This window comes from Calonectris borealis, chromosome 3 (assembly GCF_964195595.1).
Source record: "Calonectris borealis chromosome 3, bCalBor7.hap1.2, whole genome shotgun sequence".
Taxonomy (NCBI): Eukaryota; Metazoa; Chordata; class Aves; order Procellariiformes; family Procellariidae; genus Calonectris; species Calonectris borealis.
Genome location: NC_134314.1, coordinates 108,768,804 through 108,793,812, shown reverse-complemented (window position 1 = coordinate 108,793,812; position 25,009 = coordinate 108,768,804). Strand labels below are relative to the sequence as shown.

At 41.0% G+C, this 25,009-nt stretch overlaps 1 protein-coding gene and 1 long non-coding RNA gene across 2 annotated transcripts; one reads left to right on the top strand and one right to left on the bottom strand.

Moving 5' to 3' along the window:
* Nucleotides 1–230: 230 nt before the first annotated feature.
* On the bottom strand, nucleotides 231–12,925 carry EPHX1 (epoxide hydrolase 1). The gene is made up of 8 exons (XM_075147241.1): nucleotides 12,746–12,925; nucleotides 10,724–10,904; nucleotides 8,269–8,496; nucleotides 7,129–7,258; nucleotides 6,415–6,629; nucleotides 3,893–4,001; nucleotides 2,789–2,914; nucleotides 231–1,301 (listed from the first exon to the last, which is right to left on the bottom strand). The coding sequence occupies exons 1-8, from the start codon at nucleotides 12,923–12,925 to the stop codon at nucleotides 1,076–1,078; spliced, it is 1,395 nt and encodes a 464-aa protein (XP_075003342.1). The 3' UTR covers nucleotides 231–1,075.
* LOC142080948 (uncharacterized) lies at nucleotides 6,481–23,511 on the top strand. The gene is made up of 3 exons (XR_012673180.1): nucleotides 6,481–6,571; nucleotides 11,146–12,954; nucleotides 16,824–23,511. It is a non-coding gene; the product is annotated as an uncharacterized LOC142080948 (long non-coding RNA).
* The last annotated feature ends 1,498 nt before the right edge of the window (nucleotides 23,512–25,009 follow it).

The window sequence follows — 25,009 nt, the reverse complement described above, 5'->3', positions numbered from 1 at the left end:
CAGTCATCTGGATACGGTTTAAGAGCGTTTGAAGCTCAACTGCACACACTAGGGACTGTTGCTGGCAAAAACATACAGCCCTTCAAATTCAATTTTCTTTGAGCAGTTTGCCTTCAATCTGACCTTTTTAACAGATGCAGTACAGAATCAATAGGTTCTGAATTGATGCTTCTCTGTGCTGTCACCAAGCAAAATCTCAGTTACTAAAAAATTTAAAAGAAACACACAGGTATTATTCAAAATTTTAATGCAAGTTTCTTTTAATTTTGAATTAATCATATTTTTATTATTTACTAAGAGGTATTTACAATACCCTGCAGAAGCAGTGCAAAGCCACAGTGTCTTGAGCCTATCCAGGGCTATGATTTTCAATAAGAGTACAAATTCAGTGCAGAGGTAGCTTGGGCTATAATTACTCCTACCCAACCCCTCCTTCTGGTCTGAGCTACAGGCGCCTGTGTGTTTCAGCAGCTCCTCACATGTTGCTGTCCCAGAAGCCTGGCACAGGGGAGCTGAGCTTCCTCACAGCCAGGAAGCTGCTTAACAGCCCAGGCTCGAAGAGAAAGGCAGCCAGCAGTAGCCAGCTGGCTAGTTTAAAGGTACTGTAGATCATTGATGCTGATTAACCGATGCACTCATGCGAGTTAGGTCTTGCTAGGCTGTTCCCCATTCTTTATGTGGGGAACCTCACACCTACAACAACTCAAGTTTTACTGCTGCTGTGAAAAAAAGCCTTTCATAACAATTAAACTGTTACATTATTAGTTGTAAGGTCTATTTTTCAATTTCAAAGCAAGTCAGGAATACTACAGAACAGATTTTAGAAGTCTGTGCTTGGGGGAGAAGATAACCAAGTAATCATGCTACTTAGCCTAGCTGAACAAAAGAAACCAACTCAGAATCTACCAAAGTAGGTCCCTACAGCAGTATCTCACTGAGATATACTGCAGTTTTCTTGCTGTCCTCTCTCACATCTCGTCAAGAATAAGATCTAATTACATGGATTACTGTAGACTTAGTAAGGCCTGTACATGTCCTAAGCTATAAGCAATTACCCTGCTGTTTGCTAGGGGAGTTATTCTCCTTTCTTTCTCCAAAGTTGCTCTTTCTCTACTTTCCCAACAAACTGCAGAATATCTTCAGCAAGAAGTTCAGGTTCCTCCAAAGCTGCGAAGTGGCCACCTCGAGGCATGAAATGGAAGGAAACTATGTTGGTGTATTTCTTCTGGGCCCAAGCCTGGGGTGTGTGCATGACTTCATTAGGGAAGGAGGCAATGCCAGTAGGTACTTGTACAGTGAGCCTGAGAGAGGAGAGAGAATAATTTTAATCTTTCAAACACTTAACTTGGCAAGAAATGGAAAGTCCCAAGGAAACGTTGTTCTTAAACAGTTGGGCACACTGTTGTTAGGCAATTAAAATTTGACTTCCAGATCTTAAATTTGAAGACTAGACAACACTCCTATTCCTGGAAAAAAAAAACATAAAATTTTTGCATACATTAATATTAAGGCAATTTTGCAAGGGATCCAGGGCATGAGAATTGGAAGCATGGAAATTGAGAAGAGATCCCTAGGAGGTGGTGGGTATCAAGTTTCCTCATGCTGCATTCAGGGCTCAAGAGTCATGTATTGAGGGGAAAGCACGCAATTTGACAAGGGCTGGAGAGAGATTTACAGTGAAGATTACAACTAGAACATGTTAAGCCTGGCAGGACAACTGGAGGGTAGACAGGGGAAGAATTATCTTGAACTGCTGCAAAGGGGGAGGAATAATAGAGAGTAAATCTAGACTAGTTCAGAGGAAACATTTCTGAACATGAGACTTTATCCTGTAAAGCTCTTGCTTTTAACTGGCACAAATGCACTCTACAGAACACTTTGCACATTAGAAAGTGTAGGGAAGCAACTGGATTTGAGGGGAAGACTACCTTACGAAGTGGAATAAGCCACGCTTGTTATAAACAGAGCAACATTTTCTAGGTTTAAATATCCCATACACATAAGCTGCGTTGTTAGAAGTGACAGACTTTAGAATTCAGATACAAAAATTGTTGGGCACATAACCACTGGAAGCCTGAAAAAAGGGTGCCTAATTTTATGTACGTCTTTGAGACTCCTTCCTCTAGGCACGTAGAAGTTCGTATAGCTCATCTCATATAAGCAGAACAGGAGCAAGATAGCCCACAGTGTAGCCACAACAGCTTCAAGAACTGAGTCAGCTTCCTGGGAGCATCATTTCACAGCTAAATAAATACCATAGCAGTGAGCTGTGGTTGCAAATACCTCAGGGCAGGTTTAAGCCTTCACTAATACTCAAGCTGCCAGAAGTATATGCAGCCAAGCTGCTGTCTTAAGAGTCTACACAGCAGGAACATCAGTCTTAATGACTTTCAAATGATGCAGTTTGTCAGTATGCTGAAGTTGCTTCCAAAGGTAGGACTTAAATCTTTTGTAGAAATAGGCAAACTGTGTCCAGAAAAGTAACAGAACTGAAAACAAATAAACTATAAACAAAACTGACTGCATGACTCAGTCACAGGCTAATTTAATAACTAAAGTAAAGTCAGATCTCTTTATTGATGCTTCAGGATTCTTACCCAATTACCATATTTTCCGAGCACAACACAGTACATCAACTAACAGACCTGTCTTGTGGAGGAACGTTGTGATACAGCATTGCTTTTTCTCAACGTTCAGAAACTTTCAGCAGCTATAAGACATAAGCAACCTGTCTGCAAGCACAAAATTAAGTTCAGGGCAAAATATTTAAAGAAAAACCCCCACTTACCTTTCATGTTTCTGTGTGCCTATCCCCTTCTGCAAGTTTTCTTTGTAGAAACGCATTGAAGAGACTATACAGCCTGACACCCAGTAGATCATGATATTGGTGAGCAGATCATCCAGGTTAAACTTCCTGAATAGGTAAGCCCAGAGATGATTGCTTAGTTAGAACTAATTCTAGAATACCATTTTGCATTACTTTAGCAGGGACTTGACTGGTTTGGTTGTAAGAAAAAAAGTTATAGGAAAAAATAGTTAAATTGGTTAAGAGTTGAGAGGTGAAGTGTGTTACTCCCCCTCTGTCTGTCAGTGACCAATTAAGCATTTAAAGGCTTTCAGACACAAATTGGGAAGTGACATTTTAACTTCTACAGGGAAGACAGTCTCCAACAAGCACAGCTGTCTATACTGTCCGTAGACTGAGAGGGTAGGAGCAGAAGAGCACATGGAACAGCTTGTGCCATTTATTTATTCATAATTTGAAATGCTACCGTGAGCCTTCAATAGAGCCATCACACCAACAACACATGTGCTGTAAACAGTGCATGTTTCCTATCAAATTAGCTGTATGCAGTGCAAACATTCTATTCAAATCCATTGTCACTGGACCTTTTCATAACATGCCCCTTTGCTCCACTCCTGCCAGGATCTCAACAATTTTCAAAGGAGACTTCATCTCAGATTTCTGCTGCACACTAAGAATGATCCTTCATTAGCAAATGGTAGGTAGATGAAGCAATGCTGATCAATTTAAAGCAAATTCATAGAGTTAAGTATTAGTATTAAAATGAATCATGAGTTCTGTTTCCCAGCATTTTAATGTAGGTTAAACTTTTGTTTTTCTGTCTTAATGAGATTCTTCCACCTAAGTCAGTTTTTAATCCCCAGAAGTTGCAGGGCGTCTCTCTTTCCTAGGAGATCAAAGTGGGAAGGGAGTACATCAGCCTTCAAGGCCTATTTGCTTCTTTGCATGCTGTAGTACAGCACTGTACCATTTGTGGTCACTACAGGCTCCCTATGAGATGTGAGGTGATGAGTTCAGACAAACTTCTTTAGCTATGACTCCGGGCTTAGTCACCTCATCCAAAAAGGCATAAGAGGAAATGCTTACCTCTCTAGTCCTCCATCCTCTAAATTACGGAATTCCAGATCAGTCCATGTAGAAAACTTCTCCAAGATGTATGCAGCCAGTCCTACAGGAGAGTCATTCAAACCACAGCCTGAAAAGGAGGAGGAAAATTTAAGTAAAATTGCAATATCTGACTCCTGGACTCAGACGGTTATAAAAGCGGCCCATTATAATACAGGGTAGATAACTTTACAAAGCTGTTCCAGCAGCTGTGTTCTTAAATAAATAAATAAAATAGTAGAGCAAGTTGGAGCCATTTATTGTTGAATCATAAACTGATAGTATCTGCAAACCAACAGGCTCCGCATTAGCTCACACTGTATGTTTTTTGAACTGATGTAACAGTATTGGATTTCTGCTGGCTTTTTTTTTCTTGTAAGATAATAAGATTAAGCTCTATGTGCCAAGTAGGGTTTGCTTCCATTAATCTGGAAGTTGTCATGTATTAAACAGCATTATGGGGCCAAACCCCACATGCCTAAACATGACCAGGAGAATTTGCACCATTATCTAACAGCAAAAACATTTAAATTATTATTAGAAAGTCATTAAGTAAGAGCAAGGCTTTGCTAAAAGGTCCATCTTCTGAATTAGCACTAGCCAACTGCCTTCATGTAGAACATGGTTTAGTATACTTTTTATAGTTTGTTTTGCTTGGACAGAAAAAACACACCTGCACCTGGAACTTTGCTAATACATCCTAGTGCTGTGAAATACAGGGACCATAAACTGTCCCAGTTGCTCAGAAAAACCTTAGAAAAAGCTTTTCCTGAGGAACAGCAATGTATTTGCAGTTCCACCCATGCAACCCAACCTTTCTAAAAGATGCCTAACACTACAGCTAGCACAATTTCATCAGTAATTGCTATTTAAACATGATAGTTGAGTTTCAGTTATCAAATAACTAACATTGATAATTTAATACCAAGTGTTTGAAAAAGTTATATTGAGCACGCTTTCCAGATCTGCAGAACTAGACAAGCAATAGCCTGTTCTCATGTACTTACTGTGAACAAAGAGTACATCAGTTTACATGCAGGAAAAATTGACGTCAATCCCCAGTACTTTGAATAGGTGCTGCCTATTTCAGTCAGTTGAAAATGAACCCACACTCCATGCAGGTTTCCCAAAGAATAAGTGTAAAATCAAATCCATGCAAGCCACTTTGATCAAAAGCCAGCTCTGAAGCAGTCAAGAGTATAGTATTAGCAAGCACAGTATATACCAAGAGCCAGAGACAACCTCCTTGCTTAGGACAGCTTGCAAGGTAGCCCTGTACCACCAGAAGTCTCAGGAAGACTGTGGTAGCCTCCATGGCTGTGCTGCTTCCAGCTACCTTCCGCTCCCTTCTTCAGAGCGGCTTTCTCCCTGTGGGAACCTGCCACCTACCATGCTCCTCTCTTCTGTGTCCTCAAAATTGCAGGAATGATCCTGCTCCAGCTCCCAAAACATGAACTTGCTGCCGGTTCCCAGTCTGCGCAGTCTGCTCTGACAGACCACACATTACTGGTAGGGACAAGAACCAGCCAGAAAACCACAGCAGAAGGAGCATGACTAGGCTCCTTTCAGCTACCAGCTTCCCCACCTTTTCTTAAAGCACAAAAAGAATTACAGACTAGTAATTTTTAGAAATCAAAACTCAAAGGAAGCAAAATTATTTAAAACCCATAAAATTATCATTTTGTCTACACATTTTAGTGCTTCTATAGGTAAGTTTATGGAAAACCATCATGAAATAGTTTCCTTAGCTACGTTTTTAATAAAATCCATGAGTGAATTGCTGCTGCATTAAGCTAAAATATATTCAGTATTCTTGACTCAGTTGTCCAATTCAGTTGCAAAAGAGGTTTTTAAAATAGAAATCCTTAATACTCAGATACTTAAAGTAGTTAAGCAACCTGAGCAACTAGCTCATCTAGAAAGAACATTCATAGGTATGCTTTCTTTTTTCCTTCAAAGTCTGCAAGTGATTCAGAACAAAGAGTGAGAACTAAATTTGATTTTACTTTTCAGGTATTAGTTATCCCTATAAATAAGCTACATTACGTGCTGAGACAGCTAAAAGCTTCTTGTAGTTTACATCATTTGAATGTGTTCCATTCTCTGTGAAGAAACTATCTTTTGCTCTCAGCATAGCTGCATTTGAAATAGAATTACAGTCCCCAGTGATAGCAGAAGTGGAAAAGTATTAAATAAACTATTTTATTTATGAAAACTGAAAATGAGTCAGTGGCACTTTAAAGCATGTGCAATTTTGATGTCCAGATTTACTACTTCTGCATGCAAGAGTGTAGTACTACATACCAATATGTAACCTTTTCTGAGTTGGATATAGAAAAGGAGCCCATCTTTTAAAACCTCTAATCTTCCTACTTCAATATCCCTGAAAAGAACTGATTTTCTGCATATTTTAAGCAGTAAGTTTTGTTTCTATGAAAGTACAACTAAAACGAACAGACTAAGTATTCTGAGCTCAAAAGATTTTGTTTGTTTGTTTGTTTTACCGACGGTATCAGGCTTTGTAGCCTGTATGTGAGCGTAGCCCGACTCCAACAACATCCTGTAGAGCCCTTCTTTCAAGAAGGGAAACATCCGCCTAACATCTTCATCTTGGAAACCGAAGAGCCCTGGAAGATAGCGGCCCAGCAGAATGGAGAGCAGGTGACTGAATCCCATGTTTGTAACTGAGGCTAGATTTAAATGGAGACCTTTCATATGGCTAAAAATAAAAACAGAAAAAGCCCCCACAAATTAACAAAAACAAAATATGATTCAAAGTTGTTGTATTTAAAATGTTATTAACAAAAATAGACATACTTAAGTTCTGACCTGCTAATTACATCATGACCTTAGCTGTACTTTGTAGTGTGGCTTTTCACACAAAAATGACAAGTCAAAGGGGCAACTGTCAGTAATCAGCACACACTCTTGGACACTAAACCACAAATCCTCCTTTTGTTATGAGTACTCATCCCACTCCAGACCCCAGTGGGGCCATTACAAACTACTGCACAACTGTTTGAAAGAACAGGTATATAGTATAAATTAAGGTATGTAATTCTGAATCACTGCTTAACACTGAGCACTGTAGAGAGAAACTACACAGTGCTCATATGAAGACTTGGACAGGAACTCTCAAGTGCACAAGAAATAACTATTTAAAGAATAAAACAGCTTTGCATGCCAATCATGCAGCACTGTACCAAAGAGGTACTCACTTGGGAGCTATCTGGGCCAGATTGGTGCAGATGAGCCAGCCCCAGTCACCACCTTGCGCGTAGAATTCGTTGAATCCCAGTCTGAGCATCAATTCATAAAAAATAGAAGCGGCACTTACAGAATTAAAGTCTGTATTAAAAAAAAGACACCGTTGCATTAATTCCAGATACACTTCTGACTGTGCAGCATTTATTCTCCCCATAAAGGCAACGTTCAAATTCCTAAAAAGCGACAAGTCCATTTTTCCTTGCCTGTCTGACAGATTATATGGAAACCCTTGTCACATCATCCAGGGAAAGTGTAGAGAGCAAGCAGAAACCATGAGGAGAAAATCCAGCCTTCGTTGCAGACTAGTGTTCTCCTAACCCCACCAGTTGCCCACACACTTGCCCAACTGAGGGGTTGCCAGACTCCCTTTAAACTGTAGTCATACTCTAGCTGAGCCCTATCAGAGGCACTAAGCATTGCATACGCAGTGTTTCCATTTTGTCTACTGTGAACACAATCTCATCTTAATGATAGTTGGAAACTTTAAGTTTCCACTAGTAATGCGCTTCTCCGCTTCGCTAAATGCTGACCACATAAATCACAACCAGGGAAGTAAAGAAAAGCAAAACCAACCTTCCCCACATCATTCACCTGTACACATAATTAAATACTAAACTCAGTATCACTTTAAATACTACTTTGCTCCAATTTGTTGCAGCTTGTGTTTGTATAATTCAGAGCACAAGCTGAACAAGCAGGTATTTGGCTGCAATCTACTATGTAGATACATGAATTGATTTGTTTCAACTGTTGCTTCTCACCTACCTGTATAATGCTGTTGAATATGGACTCAAAATACCCAAATGGAACAAATTAAGTTTACTCTTCCTGCTCACCCACACAATTCATTGACTCAATTACAATTCATGAGTTGTCACTTCGTAACTTTTTATAGTCCTTTGTAAATTATCTACACATTGCTCCTGAAACTAATCAATGGTGTCACCTGAAGTCACACTCTTATCTCCCTCTTCCTTCCTTGTTTCACACTGGGAGAACAAGAGCAGCCAGGAGTTACTGTTCTGCTAATGGGGGCTATCTCACTACGAGACTAGGCTGGTGTTAGTTCAGTTTCTTCTCATACATCATACCTTTTTTGTGGGGTGCTTCTGAGAAACCATAACCAGGGATAGATGGGCAAATGACTTCAAAAATGTGTTCATCACTGAGGCCATGGCTGGCAGGATCCGTCAGGAGAGGGATGATTTTGTAAAACTCGTAAAATGAGCCAGGCCAACCATGAACCATTAATAATGGCTTTGCAGACTGGCCTTCAGGCAAACGAGGAGGCTTTACGTGAACAAAATGGATATCAATGCCTGTAAAAATAAAATAATTAACATGTCCAAATTTACCATGACACTGAAACTAATCACAGAACAAATTATGAATAAATCTTTTCTGAAGTCTTTTTTTGGTGAGCATGCAAACACACTGCAATTCTCTGGATCCATTTATCCAAGGACCTTAAAGTGTGTGTGTACATATATATATATTGTATATATATATTACAGTGGGCAATTAAGCAGCACAGCAGCTAAATGAGGTCGGCATATTTCTGTTTTAAAATAAATTAGCAAATTAAGACATAGAAGTGAAGCAATCTACTAACGGTAACACAGTGACTCACACAGATTAAAGGCAGAAGAGACGATTACATCACTTAGTCCAAGTACCCTTAATTTTTACCCAAATGTCTCTATATGGCACTAGATAGGCTTCAGCCAACCACAGATTTTTCTTCCTGAAAGGCATACAATTGCAACTTGAAGGCATCAAGAGATAGGGAATCCATCATAACTAGCAGCTGTTTGTTTGGGGGCGTTAATCACTTTCCTTGTTTTGTGCATGCCTTACTTTCCATTTGAACATGTCTGGCTTCTGTCTCCAGCCATTGATCCTGATGTTACAGCAAAAGGAATTTAAAAAGCCTTCAGTTAAGTATTCTCTTACTTAGTCTGTGGTGCCGCCTGTAATCAAGTCACACATCTTAACTGCTGATAAAACCAATCATGCTGAATCAAGGATTTAAAAACATGCCGTACTAAAACAGGTTTAAAGTGTTCAATTTTGTAGTTCTTTTCTACCTTTTGTCCAAAGCTTTCAGTATCTCTTTGAGTAAACGGAAACAGGAAACGATGTTCTAGTACCAGTCTCCTCATTGTTAAGTAAAAAGGTAAAAATTGCAGTCCTATTTCCTTTGTGATCCTTAAAATATGTAAGCAGTAGGCCTCACAGAGCATTGCACTAGTTGCTCCAGGCGAACTGCTTTTCCTCAAACCCATTCAGGGCTTTGCTTTCCAGGAAACAATAATTTGCTCTTAGTAGAGCCTGAAGGCCTCACTTCTTGATGTATTTAAGCACATTCTGCTCACATCAACTCCAGCTCACCAGTAATCTCACCCTGTTTCACTGACTGAGATTTTCCCATCCTTGACAATTCTGTGATTTCTGTATTCTCTGAAAAAACTTTCAAGTGATGACAGAAGCTAGGAATCTGATATACGGTATGTTTGATCTTGTCTTTTCATGGCTCATCATTCCTAATGTTGAAATTTCTCTTTCTATTGCTATACATAGTGCATTGTCCTTAGCTTCTTTTCCCTTTCTTATCTCAGATGATACATCTTTTTTTTTCTTTTTTTAAGGGAAGGCTTTTTGCTTTTATCTTTCTCAGCACTAACCATGTTTTAAATCTTTATGTTCTAACCACTGTGTAAAAATCATTTATTGTCCCAAATCCATTTAAAATATTATAGTGAACTGCCCCATTTGAAATAATGTACAATTATGGGTGCAAGTAAAAACATAATAGCATAATCTCAAGCTTGAATTTTGCCATCATGTGAGACAATTCCCTGCTGTGCTCCAGATCTACAACTGTACCCCCAAAATTCAAGCGTTTAAAACATCTAGTTTGACCAAGCTCCAGCACCACCAGACCTTAGCTGAATGGCCTCTTTCAAAAGGTGTCTGTGCTTTGAATGAAAAGACAAACCATTCACTCACACCTGGCAGCACATCAACCCCAAGGGAAAGGCATTCTGCATTTCTCAACCTATGAATGCTTGAAATGGTGCAGTAGAGCGCATCTGCCCTGCCAAGCAGGGACAACCTGAGCAGCCAGCATGCCCAGCTGAGGAGGGCTGCCAGACTGATGGCATCACTGTGACAGCAGCAGCTGGGGAACTACATGGAGCAAGAGGAGGCATCTGTGGGTATTTCTGCATGATTGCATGCAAGTCAGGGAACATGTGTACATCTTAAGATCCAGTTCTGTTTCCAAATGCCTGTGCTTGGCTCCTGTTAACACCAGCTGACAACCCATCCATGCACAAGGGAATTCCATTTGTCATTCCTTGTCCTAAAGGCTTCAGTTATGATGAAGGAGTTTCTCGCTGCTTCAGCAGTAATGCCAATGATCCACGCCATGGCAGCCAGGGAGGGAAGGCCCATGCAACACAATCAGAGCATTCTTACCACCAAGATCCCTTGCAGACAAGATTATATATTACTGTTTATTTTTTAAGGGAAAAAGCCACACACCTTGAATCTTAGTTTTGAATTGTGGGTACTTGTTGAGGACTTCAACTTGTTTCTTCCAATTGAACTGGTTTTTCCAGTAGGAGATAACCTTCCTGAGATACATCAAGTTAGTCCCATAATGGAAGCAACTGTTCTCCAGTGGCTCAGTGAATCGAGCCTGGTCAAGTCTCCTAAATAAGTCCTACAGGGAAAAAGAAAGAAGAGACATTACAAACACTTCTGTCTGCCATCTTGGGCTCTACTATGCATGGTTTCTAGTCGTTCCCAAGTGAAATGAGAACAATGAAAATAACATCTCTAATAACACCTGTGCATTTTGCTGATGCTCCATCAGCTGTTCCAATTCTTTTTCTCCTCCAGATGGCTTCCTTCCTCTTCCATTTACAGCTGTTCTTAACACTCTCTCTGTCTTTGTTTTGCAGGGCTGGCTAACCTGATAACCACAGAGGACAACACACTCTTCTGACAGCAGTGTGGCTTCACAGCGTAAGTCTTGTTGCCGTTCCGTGGTACTTTGCTCCCCCAGTTACCTGCGAGCCCAACCTCACAATCAATGCATGGATCTGGCCCAAATCTTTTGCTCTCCTTCCCAAAGCAAGGGGCTGGGCGTTTTCACTGGGAAACACTGAGGGATTTTGCATGGCCACAAAGTTGGTGAAACTAGACTGGAGTGAAAGTTTCCCAATCTGGAATAACTATTCAAGTGACCTTCCTACTGCACTTCAAGGTTACAGGGGATGCTGGCAATACCGCAAAATCAGTCCAAAATCACTCAGCAGGGAAGGACAGCCAAGAGCCCCTTCCTACTGCGAACAGAACCACAGAATAGTTGAGAGTGGAAGGCAGGTCTAGAAATCTAATCCTGCTCAAACCTCTGTGGGGTTTAAACCTGAACAGCATTTTCTAATACAACAATAGAGGTAGCTCTCATTCTGACTAAGATGCACTGGCTCATGCCTCACACTGAGCACGCAGTCTCAGTCTAGGCAAGATATTGGTATGTAAGGTCACTGGGTTTGGCATTTAACACATGTAAGAAAGCACAGATTTTTAAATTAAGTTTTTAACATGTCTTTACATACATGCTTTTGTCCATGCTTAATACTTTTTTTAAAATGTTTTAGTAATGTGTGCTAGCATAACTTTAACTCTTAGCTTATGTAAGAATATATTTAGAAACAGAGTTTTCTACCAATGGATTATGTTGCAATAGCTGTCATAATACAGAATTGCGTGTTTCAAAAACATCCATAAGTTAGAAATTATCTAGCTTTGTGTCTGCAGCATAAGAGGAAAACATATTGGAGATCAATGTCCAATGATTAATGTCCTCCTCCACTAAGGAGGGCAAACAAAGTGTTAAAAAAAACAGGCCTTACTGAGTAAAATAGGACTCCATTATAAATGAATAATATGAGCAATCCCATGAGTTCTGTTTGAACCACTACTAGACACAGATCTATGAAACCATGCAATCCCCGACTTAAACACACACAATCAAAATCTTGCTATGTAACAAATTCTGCAACATATGTGTTTACTGTAATTACCACTGTGGTATTAGTGTTGACCAAAGTAGATCATTAATTAGAGAAGAATCAGCATCCAACACAGCTGCAAACAAAGCAGTCAAGAAAATGAGATAGTTGTAATTGCTTTTGAAAGAAAAAAAAAAAAAAGACGTTCTTATTCTGGTCTACGCAATCAAAGTGAGGAAGGTGCACAAACAGGAACACAGAGTTGTAACACAATTTTTATGTTTATTAGGCTTTACAAAGGAGGTTTATTTACTAGCAATCTTGCAACAGCCGCTGAGAACAAAATTGTATAGCAGGATGTGAAATCTGCCTATCCCTACCTATCTTCTGAAGTACCGAAAAATCCCTTCCCCCAAGTCCTGGACATCATTGCTCATTCTCATAAATGTAACTATTGGTTCAATTTAAAAATCGTTTCCAAACAAGTTCTGCATTTATTTGGCCATTTCTTACTTCTCTGTCCCCAGTATAGAGATTTGCTTACGCTCAGCTCTTCTTCTGTAGTTTCCACCTTAAATGGCCAAACAGTTGTATCTTCTTCAGTGTCAGGCTTTTGTCCCTTACCCCACCATCCCTCTTTGAAGGGTAACGTCTCTTCTTTCTTCTTGGAAAGTAAGAAGTAGATGATGACTGTCCCCAGAACCAGGAATACTTCGAGCAGCATAATGCCTGCAAGAGAAGAACAGAACTCTGGTAAGCCCAATCAGATAGTTCAGAGACATGCGACATGCTTTGTAAAGACTATAGAGGTTTACTCGCTTTTAAAGACAGGATTCGATCTACATATTCTGTCACTCACAGGACATCAACACTTCTGTAAAATTTCAGAAATAGAATGTTTTAACCTACGCAACTTAAATGGGGAGGAAGTAAGTGTTTTACATAAAAGACATTTAGTAAAAACAGAACTCAAAGCAAGTCAAGAGATCACATGGCTTGGTAATTAAATAGTCCTCTGATTAAACACACCAGGTTGGCTTCCTCAGTGGCTGCTGATTGCCGCTAAACTTCAACAGTAAAGGAGGTGACTGTGGATATAATTCAAGTTTAATGCTTTCTCTTCCTCTGAAGCTCTACATTTCCCACAAATTCCAAAGCAGAACATCTCTTCAGTAAGGCTCACATACCTATTGTTACAGATTTGGAAGGAAAAAACCCCAAGACATATGAAGAGCAAGAGGGCAGCCACCTTGTACCTCTCAATCTGCCTGGGGGAGTGGGGCAGGGATATATTTACACAACCCTTGAACAGCAGTGCAAAGGGTAGAAGGACCTTCCCTTTCTTTCTCCCTCTGAACTGTTTTAAAGAGAAAACAGAAGACCACATGCATGCTCTCCTGGCTCTAACACACCCTTCCCCAAGTGATAAAATTCTGTCAAAGTAAAGAACAACCTGATTTCACAGCATATCTGCACAACCCAACTGCAGGGCTGTTGTGCTTTAGTCAAACAGAACACCTTAACAAAAAAAAAAAAATCCATTTTGAATATATTTGAACTGTTTCATGTTGCAAGTAGAAAAAATAGTTATTCAGACTCTTTAATAATTAATGTTTTCAAGCATCCCTTTAAGTATGAGAAATGTTTCAGGGTGGTTTGGGGAACAATACTGTCATTTTAATGCATAATTTTAAAAAACATCATGTTTCAAACACTCATTTGCTGGGGAATTGATAAGTCTTGAAATATTTCAAAACTTCTGTAGGGCAAGCATTGTTTATGACACAGAACAGTCTTCATTCTCTCTAGAGCTGGAAGGTCTTGTTGTTTTTGCTGCTGCAGAGTAATTCGATGCTCTGAAATTGCTCAAAGAGTCAACAGAACAGACCAAAATTTATTCCTGGATCAAAACAGGAATTGTAACACAAGTTAATGGGAGTTCACATGATTATAACAGGAATAAAATTGACCTGTCTTGTAAGTACCTTTATGTGACAGGACACATCTTAGTCAATCTCTTGAGTTTAATTTTCTAATGGCTGACAATAAGTAAATAAATAAAACTGTAAAAATAAGCACCCACTGAAACATTTGAAGAGAAGTCAGGCACTATGCAGATAGGACGGCAAGCTACAAAAATATACTGCTTGCATATGCAACTGCTACAGCCTTGAAAAGTGACCTGAAATTCCTTAATCCTCAGAGGCTGAAGAAATGGAAATGATAGGCACTGAAACAACTTGATCTGTTTATTTGTTTCATTTGTCCTTCCATAATTTCTGTTGTTTGAGAAGGTGTTAGTTTTTCTTCACCATGTTCTCTGGAACACAAGACAACAATCTTTTCCCACCTCCAGCATACTCAGGCCATAACTTACCCCAAAATTAAAAAGTTTGTCCAATTTCAGCTTGCCTCAACACATAAACCAATGCAAGTAGGAGCCTCCAGAGCACAATTAAATTTTACTGCAAAGCAAAACTGGAGGTGCTTTTAGAAACCTCAAAGCACTTTACATAGAAATAATATCTACCACAGTATTTAATAGCATTTCTATTACTAAGTCTTCACAGAGAAGAACAGCAACTTCCCTGAAATCACAGCACAACTCAGGCCACGTCTAAACTACAAAGGTTCACCAGCATAACTATGTAAACACCACATACAAAAAATTCAAACTCTTGGCCAACTTCAATCTGTTTACAAAGCCCCGTGACAAAGAGCTGTGCCAAGAGAAAAGAGAGCTGCTGTCAGTGCCAGCCCCATTGTTCAGGCAGGATGGCTGGGGTACCTAGAAAAACAGAGGATCTTTCTCCTGGCTTACGCTGTATCAGCACCACGGCCTTTGCCAACACAGTGACAGAGGCACAGCACTTAACACAGAACTGCTTTACCCAGGGACAGAATCCCAGCCCATTCTCTAGCAAGAAACTTGTATGCCCTAAGTCACTGGAGTACCCAGAGCTACGAAAATATTTGTGCTTCCCCCATCTGCTCTCAAGGAGACTTGAGAAATCAGAATTTTTGCAGCAGAAGACATGGGAGGGATTGTGTGCAAACATGTATTTTGCATTCGCCCTGGAGTGTGTGTACAAAGAACTTGCTATGTGAAAAGATACCCATTTTTGCCATTAATTCCAAACAGACTTTAAGATGAGCTTGTTTACAATCCAGCAATAAGTGGCAAAATCAATTTCAGGTTTCACAAAAGTTCTGTCTTCTATTGCAGAGAATTGGGGCCAGTGACAAATTGATTTGCATGAGGTATCATTTTGACTTGGAAGCAGCCACCTCTGATACCGTTGGATTGTGTTTTGGATTATGTTTTGCTAACAGAGAGAGATCCCAAGTTGCTCTCTATATTCAATCTCTCAGTTCCCTTGAAACTGCCTGTAAAATTCCTAATTACAACGAACACTGGGGCCTAGAGCTCCAACTATGATACATTTTTTTCTGAGTGCACAGGAGGAAGAGAAAGGGCAAAGCGCATCAGCAGTATTTTGACTTGCACCAGTTTATAGCACACTCAAAGGGATTGTTTTGCTAGTGATGAGTTACTGGAACGCAGCATGCTCCTACCAACCTCTCCAGCTTGTGGTGAGAGGAGACCACTTAGAGCAAACGCACTCAATGATTTCCCAAGTTTGCTATTCAAGCTAGTTCTCCAAAACTCTCGTGTGTTATTTGAACGGCATAAAGCAGCCTCAGTCGTGACGCATCTGCACCAGAATTTCCTCTGCTAATAACTACTGAGCTGTTGTGAAATTGAAGTTATTAGCCCCTTACACTTCTTCCATAACACAGCAATACAGCACCACAAATGCAGAAGGAGAAACATGTACAATAAAACTTTTCTATACTTGCAGTTTTCAGAGATGTAAACAACAAAGCACTGGTGTGTTGTTTTTTTTTTTTCCGCAAGTCTCTTGATGCAACCCTGCTGGCATGTTGCCTTTAAAAATTACTACTTCAAAGGGAGTTCATGTTTTGGTTTGGCTTTTTCCTCTTTTTATGCGACCAAAGGCAAGACCTTAGAAGGAAATATTTCCATTTATTCCATGGTCAAGTACTTAGGCTCCAAGACTTTGCTGTACCCCAGGGTGGATATTGTTTGTAGACAGCACTTAAATACCTTAGACAGTACTTTTATCCTAAAGAGACCAAGGAAGAATGTTTTTGGTTTTCTACTTTAAAAACATGTTTTGAAAGAAAAACGTTGAAGTGTGATGGATCCAGTAAATAGCCCAAAAACTAGCTCCTCTTGAAGAAGGCCAAGTGCATCTCAAGATATACATTGTTTGCAAGAAAACCCAAAAACTTTCTTACAGTATCTTACTGCTCCTTGCTGAAAACACTCTTGTTTTTCAGCATTGTTTCTATTTTGATTTGCACTGTCCTCTGTTCGTGCATTAACGGCAGAGCTAATAGCTCCACAGGAACAAAGCAATTATTATTTACATCAAAGCTATGTCCTGTCTCATGCCCTGTCTTCCATCAGTATCCAGTAACAGATGCCCTGGAGAACAGTGCTATTTATTTTTTAGAGAGGTCATCTATGAAATAGCTTGGTTAATGGTAAAATCCCCATCTTGTTCTACTAGTAATCATTCACCTTTGCCTTGCAGCGTTAGAATCCATCTGAAACATGTTATTGGAGAATTAAGCAACTGGAAGGACTTTCAACCTAACATCTGAAAACCCATTTTGGCCCAAATGCTACACAACCCAGCTACTGTGACTTGAATGATGCACAATGCCCACAACTCCAAATGGTGCTATTAAACCCTATCAGTGCAAAACAGCTAGTGCGTGGGTGAAGCAAAAGCTCTAAGAGACCATGCTGCTTTCAGACACATGCCAGAGGTGATTGTGGTTTAGAGTTAATAACATTTTCTCTCCAAGGTTGGTTTACTAGCAGACTGCAAGGTAGCTCAGAGCACTTAGCACACTCTGACACTGTCAGATACAAGGTTTGTTGATTAATAATTACTCTGCAGGAGAAATAACAGCTTAATTTAGAAGTGATGTTTCCATTTATTTTTGTTCTGTTACATAAACTTCCCCATTAGGTTCTACTGAAAAGGCACCCCTCTGCCGCAGCATCTTTGTTTACAGATCGGTTCGCCTGAAGAGCAGCAATTGCAGGTTACTCTTCCCAACAGATCTAAAGGAAAAACAAGCCACTGGAGCACTTCAAAAACCCATGGCACCTGTAACAGGGTCCCCTAGCACTGACAGCCTAAAAGGGACTAAGACATGGCTCAGTCCCAGAAGCTGCACCCTCAGTCTAGGTCCTACCATCTCTAGGCATCGCATTTTTGTCGTTATGTAACACCAGAAACAGACAGAAAACCATGGAGTGAAGACATTTGTATAAGAAAAGCTGCCTATTTAGGTAGTTTATGGAGCATTATGAGAAGCTTCAAAATAGCTTAGCAACACAGGAATTGCTTTGCATGCAACTGATAAGATCTCCCAGGTGAGCATAAAATGATACATTAACATAGTAAGAAAGGAGGAGAGGTAGGCATCGGATGAAATAGTGTCCTACGCAGGGAAGCAAATCAAAGACAGGAAATACAAATCCAACAGAGTTTCTGGCTTGTCTCGATAAGAAATTTAGCATTTACATTTTTTATTGCCATAGGGAGGTGGCACACAATGCTATCTCCAAAACAGCAGGAAGAGATGAGATCATTCTGTTCCACACTCCTTTTCTAGACTGCTTGCAATCAGGCATTGGCCAGTACAGCAGGAACCTAATTAGAAGACTACAACCAAGGAAAGACGTCACCTCCCCAAAGGAGGAGAAACCACACACTCTCTCCCAGGGGGATGGCTAGGCCTCTCCCAGGACAGGGTCGGGTGTACGCCTCCATGACCACTGAGGAAGGCCCCGCGGCTGTGGCAGTGAGGCACTGCTCCCTTGCAGCTGTTCATCTGCTTTGCCCCTTGGACAACAGTAACAATCAACAGAAAGAGCCAATTTAAGGCTCTGGGGGTACCCGTATGCATCACCCAGATCTTTTACTTACGGCAGTTAGTCCCTGATGCACTTCATTCCAGGGGAGTAGTTGAGAACCTTATACAACATACTCCGACCTATTTTTTCCTATGATACTAGGAATGGTTTCATCTCTTCAGTACTACACTGAAATCTGTCAGGCACCAAGACCCAAGCCTAGCTAAGCATAAACGAAAAGTAGTACGGGACTAAGTTCACTGTTATCCACTTTGCCTCACCCAGAGGTGGCATATTTATGCAACCACTGACCGGTCAAAGCTCATCTCACAATCATAATTTAAAATACCGCATGCCACATTTTTAAGAGGAAGATACTCAATTTACAAGAACACATATTTAAGCAACATTACTTGCTCTTTCAAATCAGTGCCCAACACATTCTTATGTGCTGCTTAAAAACATGTCTTGTTTATCTCAATTTTCCTTATTTTGCTTCTATTATGCTTGAACAAACCCACTTCCTTCAGAGAGTCTAAAAAAAGCCTGCGGACTACATAAATGCAAACTGGCAGAATTCAACCTAGGATCTGTGTGATGTCCGTTATTGTGACCTACGATTCAGGGGAAAGGAGATCTACTCTCCATCTGCAATAACTTCTGCTTAGGACTCTACAGACAGAAAAGCTGCTAAAGGATTCTTAAATCAGCACTGTTCGGTCATGATAATTAAGGGTGAAAGAACTGTTTAAACTTTCATAACAATGCATTTGATAGCTACAACATTAAGGTTAGATCATGCAAAGATTTTATCCTATTTATCCTATCCAGCCTTTACCCTATTTAATGACCCTCAAATTCCAACAACAACAACAAGAGAGTTTTTTTGCACGCATGCAGAGAAGCAACAGAAGCCTGGCATACAACTTGGGGGTGTTCACAGCTGAAAGCGGGGTCTTCTAGACAGAGCTCTCTTAAATCATGTTACAGTTCAAAAAGGGAAGGATACCATGCCAGTAAAAAGTTTGTAAAATAGTTCTTAGCCACTGTCCAGCCAACTAAATGACACAGTCCAATAAAATAGACTCCAAAGATCATCTCAAGCTTTACTTCAACATTTAATTTCTAATGTCTGAGAAGACATTATGAGTAGTACATTGTTCTGTTTTTCCTTCCACCAGAGTTTCTAGCAATAATGAGGTTAACCTCCTCATCCTATACCAGTATCTGCATTTTACGGAGGGGGTGGAAAAAAGTGCAGATGAACCAAAAGAGTTAGATACTACAGATAAGGAAATGAGATGGAGGTAATTGTTCCTCACGCCTTAAGGGAAATTCCAGCTCTATTTTTAACTTCACCAAATCCTCCAGTACTAAAGAGTAAAAGGTTGCCTTCCTCCCATGCCATGGTATTATTGCCAATGTTTTGCCCGGTCTGATCTCTAGATAAGACTCAGATTCATCCCGTACTGCTTGGTGGTATGGCACAGCATGTGTCTTTCTGTTTACTGTGGGATTTTCCATTAGTCTAAGTCTTTTAAGATTCTTCCATTAAATCAGAAAGATCTTCTTTAACTAGCAGCTTTACAAGCTTTTTGTATTAGCACTGTTAGAAAACTGTGTTACTAAAACCTTTAATTATTAACATATACAGAATTGACATGTATGTGGTGCCTCAGAGGGGAAAAAAAAAGAGTGCAAACAGTTTGATATCTTGCATTCCAAAGTATTTAAGAACAAAGTACATGACAATCTTTCAGTTAAAAGAAGGTATGGAGATGGAAACGATGAATATAAAGACTGCCAGAGGAAACTTCCGGCAAGACAGTAAGATGATAGGCACGCTGTAAATTTAAATTAGGATTGTGACTCCAAGTAGTAAGGACAGCATGAACGAAAACGTGTATGAGAGTGTAAAAAGAAAAAAAAAATTTTTTTTTTTATAAATTGTGACTATGGAAACAGGAAGAGATAGAAACTTGTTATCTCTCTATGAAGACTTCATTCTCAAAGAGAAAAGGAACTTTGAATGATGAGAGAGGAGGGGAACAGATGGTAGTCATCATTTTCTGTCAAATAACTGCAACACCAAAAGGATGTGCCAGAGTAAACATGTAACAAGAACAATTCTTGCTACTTCATCTCTCTCTTAATAACAACTAAATATTTAAGTTCTCTTTGTATTTAAGGGCTTCATCTAGAAAAGTGCACTACCTGTACCCACCAGATTAGAGCAATTAACACTCATGATGAAGCAGCCAAGAGGACTAGGTCCTTCAACAGAGCTTTATTTTTGATTCATAATACATAGCCATTTAAGCTTGAGAGAAAGACTCATCTTCTATTAGATAGCAAAGCATACTCAGGGTACAGATGTGGTGGGCAGCCAGGGCATACAGAACAAACTGGTAGAGCAATAGCTAACGTGTTTTCATTGCAGAGTTCAAAAGAAGAAAAAAAAAAATGTACTGCTGAGTGCAAGAAATATGAGAAGGATTGCTTGAGGTAGAGAAAGAACAAAAAAAAAAAGTTTGCTGAGCCTTTACTTGTCTTGTGGATTACACCTAATCATCTTCTACAGACATGTTTCAAAAAAAAAAAAGTTGGAGGAATGTTGGAGAACAGCTCACTCTTCAGAGAAGAAACCTAGAAAACAGCTCCTGTTCTTTACCCAGTAGGATTCCTCCAAAAACATCACAGGTTATTTCTTCATTCTGTCAAATGCATTAGAAGTCAGCATCATACACTATTGAAAACAGCAACTAACAAAGCATGGCTACCATGATTTCCACAAAAATATTCCCAGCCCTGCCAATCAGAAAGCATTTAATGAATAACAATACGCTTAAATAGATATCAAAGCTGATAATGCCGCTTTTTTTAAAAAAAAAAAAACCAACATAAAACCCAGAGTATATTCAAATCATTGCATTAGCCATCCTGCTATGTCTAGCATGACCAAGATATTAAAGCAAATGCCATTTTAGAAGTAGATTTTTGTGCTTTACTATTTACATAAATACTCATTTACACACACAATGTGTGTGCACACACACAAAGCTTTTAATTAAAAATGATGTGTTCAGAGGAAGAATCCAGGACTTTTTCAGTAGTAGTGTTCAGAAGGGGAAAAAGTATTTTCAGCATTAATTACAAGCAGACCAAAGCTCTTCAGAAAGAAGCAAGATGCTCTACTTTCCAAGTGACTTTTCTTTAGGGACTTACACAGTAATTAGAGATCTATTTGCCACATTTGTTACTTGCATATTAAAGAAGACTGCCCTGGTTCTGGGATTGTGCGTTGCATGAAGAAAATACTCTTGCAGGCTCAATGAAGCAGTGCACACTCTACCACAAAGTGTAAGGCTTTACCTCTACTCGTTTGGCCACAAAATTTGAATACTCCAACTATAATACAAGAAATGTGCATAGGAATACGTAAGATAATCAATTCATTTTGCCTAGAGCTATAAGCTGTACTTCACCTACCACCCCCATCCTTGCTTTGCTACTTCTCCACCGACAAATTACTTGACAAACTATTACTGAAGAAACAAGAATTTCTGGGACTATTACCATTCAGGAATTATTACCCCAAACCTTTTTATTTACCCGCTGTAATTACTTAGAACAAATTGGCCATGTATATTCTAGTAAGAAGCCTGAACTTGTTTCACAGTGCTTACTATACTAAAACATTGCAGTTCTAGGTCTAAAAATACTAGGTATGTCTGAAACTTTGCTGAAACCCCAGATAAACAAACAGGGTGAAAACATGGCATTACCCTATGGAATGACCAAATACAAGTGTAGTAGATCAAAAGAGGGGAAAAAGGCCTTTTGAAACAGCTAATAATCCAAAACCTATTTTGGGCAATTCATAGAGACAAATTGCATGTGGATTCAGGCTGCACTGGTTATTACCAACTGTGCTCTATTTTGAATTGTTTACTTCAACATCATGATTGCCCCTATGAAAAAAATAACAGAATTGAGAAGAAGTAACAAACAAACAGAGTTTAAGCAAAACACAAACAAGTTTTTATATACAAATTCAAACTGGAAAAGATGTAGAAAAAAGAGTCACGAACTGGACACTGTGCCAGGACCTTCCCCACAGACTTCAGCTCTGACAAAGATCTAATCCTTGTCCTTGGACAACTTCAACTGTGGATTGATTTTCAAAGCTACCTAATTGCTTTTGGTGCCTATCTCCCATCGATTTTCAGTAAGCATTAGCAGTTTGCGCACTCAAGTCTCAGTTTTAGCTTACTTCAGACAGGAGCAATATCCGTTTCAGAGGAGAGGCACAGCATCTCGAATAGTGCCAATCAAAACATTAACCCCGCATTTGTGGCTGTGTAAGTAAATTTGAAACAGCGGCTTCTAAGACTGATCCTATCTCGTAGGTTCACCTACAATAACTAGGCAAGTTTTCTTATTTTAGATGAAGCTATGCTATGAAAATAAGGGAAAAGAAAGCAGCCTAATTCAATAGAATTGGAAAATTAAGCAACATACTTGATTATGATATGTTTTAACTGCAAGGCAAAGTCAAAATCCCAACTGAATTCTGACAAACTGAGCCAAACTTGAGAAGCGAGTGCGTCATTTGCTTAGTCTTTGCAGATTGCTCAGTTATGCAACAAAATACGGTCATTTAACTTAAAAGGTTTTCTTCTTATCCCTAAAATGCTTGTTCAGCAAACAGAACTATGTATATGGTACTCATTCAAATAATTTTCAGGTTTGGGAAATGACCCATAAACCAAAAAAAAAAAAAAAAAAAAAAGTTCCATTTCATATCCCCACTTAGAGATGAATAAAAAAACCAAACCACAACCAGATTAAACTATTTATATGCCAATAGTTAAAACCACTTATTCTAACTAAACCAGGAAACCTGGCCAGATTCCCAATGAACACTAAATAAAATTGTTGTTTCCATACGTATTGTCAGCAGAAAGGCCAGCTTATCAGGAACCTTAAGCTGGGCAAACAACCCTGGCTCAAGCAAGCTGTCGGAGAATGTCACATCTACTCTCCCCCAAAAAAGCCAACTAGGGCCTTCCTGTTCCCAAAATCAACCCAAAAATCCCCACCCAGCCCACTGTTATTATTCAGACTCTAATAATACCCATTGTTAACAATATTTTGATAGTGCCAGCTGGCAGAGGGGCATACACTCTTTAAAATAATAGTATTTAAGGCACGTAGGCGCAGAGCCCGCTTTAAACAGTCCCCGTTCCCCCCTCTCGGCGTTCAATGCCTGCAGGCTTCGGCAGGAGACGCCGCACACTGAATAACCGATAAAAGTAATTTCTTTTACTGGATGGAAAGTTCAGGCCAGCGCCCTCGCTTCGCACCCTCTTCCCTCAGCTGCGTACCGCCCTGGCTGCGAGGGCAGAGGCACCATTTCACCCCCCAGGCAGGGAACTCCACAAACGCTCCTCGCTCGCCGCCCGCAACGCGGGACTGCCCTCAGCTTCGGCCGCCGCAGGGGGGCGCCCCCGCAACCGCCGGGTAACGGCCGCCGGGTAACGGCCGCCGGGTAACGGCCGCCGGGTAACGGCCGCCGGGTAACGGCCGCCGGGTAACGGCCGCCGGGTAACGGCCGCCGGGTAACGGCCGCCGGGTAACGGCCGCCGGGTAACGGCCGGAGACCAACATCTCGAAACTGAAACGCGCGGTTAAGCACTGCGGTTGTCTTGCCGGGCGGCTGCGGAGCGACTGGGAGCGGCGGATCGGCTGCGGTAAGGCACAGCCCTACCGCTGAGGGGTTTAGCGCCTCTCCCCTGAGGCACGGGAGCAAGCCCGCAGGCTTCCCCTCGCACCCCGCCTGCCAACCGCCCGTCCGGCGCTGTTACCTGCCGCGGCCGGAGCGGGCACCGGGACCGCGCACGTCTCCGCCTCGCCGCGCTCGCTGCCGGGGCCACCCACCGGCGCGCCGGGAGAGGGGCACGGTACCGGCCGGACCCCTCTGTCCGCAGGCCGCTGGGAGATGTAGTTCCTGCCGCGGAGGCGGGGAGCGCCGGGCCGCGACCCGGGCTGCAGCTGAGGCCCGACCCAGCTCTCTGCAAGCTGAGCGGGGCGGCCGGCTGCCTCCGCGGCCACCACAGCTAAAGACGAAGAAGCTTACGGCCCCGAAGGCTTTACCCCCTTGACGCCGGCCCCAGACAAGGGCGTTAGCCCCTGCTGCCCCTGGCAATGCTGGTCTCTCCCTGTCCGCAGCGCTCTGGCACGCTGGTGTTCAGCACCGACCAAAAACTGGGCAGTGGGGAGCGACGGGGCTCACCTAGGCTCCGAAGCACAGGTGGTCACAGAGTGTTACAGGCTTCAGCCCAGCAAACACTAATTCACTGTTGTAATGCCAAAATTGGAGCACAGCCAGGCAGCAACAAACTATCGAGTGGCACCACGTGTGAGCTTCTTATACGGCTTCTCAGCCAATCTTACCAGCACTTGCTGCACTTTTGTAGGGCTGACTTCAGAGAAACACAATCAAGCCACTCCACCTCCCCAGCTACTGTCCTGTGCAGCACAACTACGTGCCTAACAGAAGGGACACACTGACAATGCATGTAGTAGGTGTATGTTTTCCCTGAACCTGTGCTCTCCAAGGCCTGTCTTCCAGACTTGGTCAGAGAGATCAGAGCAAGCCTCAGGTCAAGCTGTAGCAATTAATCCCATCAGTAAGAACATAACAAGCAACTTCAGTTCTTTATCAGCTCTTTGAGGTTTTTCCATTCAATCTGAGTTTTCATCTATATCACTTCACTCCCAAGTTCCAATCTTACTTTTTTCATCACCTCCACACCATCTCAATTCTCGTTTGGATTGTTGAAGAGA